The 2,530-nt window shown below is 51.1% G+C and overlaps 1 protein-coding gene across 1 annotated transcript in view; it reads right to left on the reverse strand.

The window, feature by feature from the left end:
* The window catches only part of VOLCADRAFT_95102 (uncharacterized protein), a gene marked incomplete at both ends in the record, with an annotated part of 19,719 nt that overhangs the window by 3,628 nt on the left and 13,561 nt on the right, over positions 1–2,530 (reverse strand). Inside the window, 3 exons of the mRNA XM_002954264.1 lie at positions 738–816; positions 1,519–1,735; positions 2,268–2,426. Coding sequence (XP_002954310.1) covers positions 738–816; positions 1,519–1,735; positions 2,268–2,426 — 455 coding nt within the window. The remainder of the gene's footprint in view (positions 1–737; positions 817–1,518; positions 1,736–2,267; positions 2,427–2,530) is intronic.

Below are 2,530 nucleotides of genomic sequence, written 5' to 3' on the forward strand. Positions count from 1 at the left end.
GCGCCGCCGCCGCCGCCAGGGCGGCGTGCGCAGCGGACTGAAGCACGCATGCCAGGCGGGCAGTATCTCCGGGCTGTAGCACCTCAACCGTACAGCCCGCCGCCGCGGCGGCAGCAGCCGTCAGCGGCGGCGGGACCCCCGGCTCGTTAAATCGCGCCAACCATGCCCTGCGTTGGGACGGACATACATACAGTACGACATACGCCTGGTGCAAACATAGTAGACACCCTTCACCCTTCCCATAACAAACATCACGATGAGCAACAGCATATCCAAGGGAGGAACATAACGGCACCCGTAAACACATTTGAAAATTCCGCGGGACTAATTAAGGGCCGTCAAGGTCTTTAAAACAATCAGTGGCCGAAGCCCGAATAGGCATCCGCTCAGGCCTCTCACTTCCTTCACAACTAAAGATATAGGTATAGATAGAGAGGTAGATAGATAGATAGATAGATAGATAGATAGATAGATAAATAGATAGATAGATAGATAGATAGGTAGATAGATAGGTAGATAGATAGGATACAACATAGATAGATAGATAGATATAGATAGATAGATAGATAGATATAGATAGATAGATAGATATAGATCGATAGATATAGATAGATATAGATAGATAGATAGATAGATAGATAGGTAGATAGATAGATAGATAGATAGATAGATAGAATACAACATTTTTTAAGTGTCAATGTCTACTTTTCTATCCATCCTCTGAATACCTGACATACCTGAAGTAATAGCTGCTGGTGTTACGCACAGCTACGTAAAGTACGCTGTCCGTTACCAGACCCAAAGCATCATTGGGACCTGCGTTGACACAGAGAATTTGAGTCACAGCTGTCCAGCACAGGCTACATCCCCACGTCCCGATTAGGCAACTTTGTGATATATCAGTCCAGGTCAGTGCCATGCCAGACAGCTACTGTTGTAGCGCGATAGCTACACAGTAATGATGAGCTTATTAAGAAATATGCGAATCAATTATGATTATGAAATCTTCTGAAACTGACATGGCTGTCAAGGAAACGTTTGTAAGAATTCACCGGAACTGTACATCAAGAATTGGTACGACAGCCTCACCGAAATCCATAAATTTACCGAAATCGTCTTTGCTCACAGAACGGACGTGAATTGTTTCGGAATTCTTATTCTACTCACGTTCGGAGCGCGGTTTTATACCGTGGTCGGGGCAGTGCCGGCCTGAGACAGACTTTACGGGCCTGCAGCATTGCACTGCACTACAACAGCTACACTAGGACATAACACACCAATACACAGGTCCTGGGCTACGTTTACATATTTGCGTTTTCATGTCGGTCATCATGTTTTTTCAAAAGTTTTTTCAAAAGTTTTTTCAAAAGTTTTCAAAAGGTTTTTTACTGCTGCTGCTGTATCGGTCTCTATACAACAGGAAAACAATTCGGATCCAGATCTAGATCCAGGTCCAGATTCAAATCCAAATTCAAATCCAATTCTGACCTAAATCCGCCAACAACCCAGGTCACCCACCGTCTGGGATCACCACCGCCGACCGCCCAGTATGTACGGCACGCAAGGGCAGCAGTCCTGCAGGCGCCGCCGCCGCCGTGGCGGCGGTGGCGGCGGCGGTGGCGTCGCCGCCAGCTGCTGCTGCTCCTGGCGACGGAGCTGCCGCCGGCGCCCTAGGAGATTGACTGGCGGTGACAATGTCGATTTGGCTCGCGCTGGCGGTAGCGGTTACGCTGCCCTGAAGGGGTGCGAAGTACGGCAAGGGGGAAAGGAGGGACCTTAGAAATGAGCCAAGCGTGCGTAACCCGTGTTTGCAACCTTGGGTGGCAGTGATGAGTGCCAGCAGAAACGCCTTTACTGGTCTTTGCAGAACACCGTTGACAGGTAGGCTCGGCAGAGCACAGAGCGCAACATCTTATGCTAGCACAGCACACGCGTACCGCGTACGGCACACCTTGAAGCATCTCATCTCATCTCACTGCATCGCATCTCATCTCATCACACCACGGCCCAGTCCTCTCCCACCCACAAGATCGACCAAATGATCAGCTTACCCCCACAGCCATCAACATAACCATCATTACTACTTCTGCTACCGAAACCACCAACGGTACCAACGACAACCCCCAGTGTACACACAACACACAGACACGCTCACAGACACGCTCACACAGACACACACACATTCATACACACACAGACACACAGACACAGACAGACAGACACACTCTCACACACACATTCATAGGCACACAGACACACACTCTCACCTGCGTTGCGAACGCTGCTCCAGTCCCACGTGCACCCACGTGCACGTCCCGTGGGTCACCATCCCCCGCCCCCGCCCCGCTAGGCCGCCTGTCCACCGGCCCCACCGGCCCAGCTGCCGAGCTGCCCACGGCTCCCACAGCAGACGAGGAAGACCCCGGCTGGTGGAGGAGCTGACTCAGCGTTGGTGATGTCAGCGAAGATTGTACGGAAAGACCGAGTGAAGTCTGGGGCTGAAGCACGCGGATTGGGGTTCCGCGGTTGG

Source organism: Volvox carteri, assembly GCF_000143455.1.
Source record: "Volvox carteri f. nagariensis unplaced genomic scaffold VOLCAscaffold_41, whole genome shotgun sequence".
Classification (NCBI taxonomy): Eukaryota; Viridiplantae; Chlorophyta; class Chlorophyceae; order Chlamydomonadales; family Volvocaceae; genus Volvox; species Volvox carteri.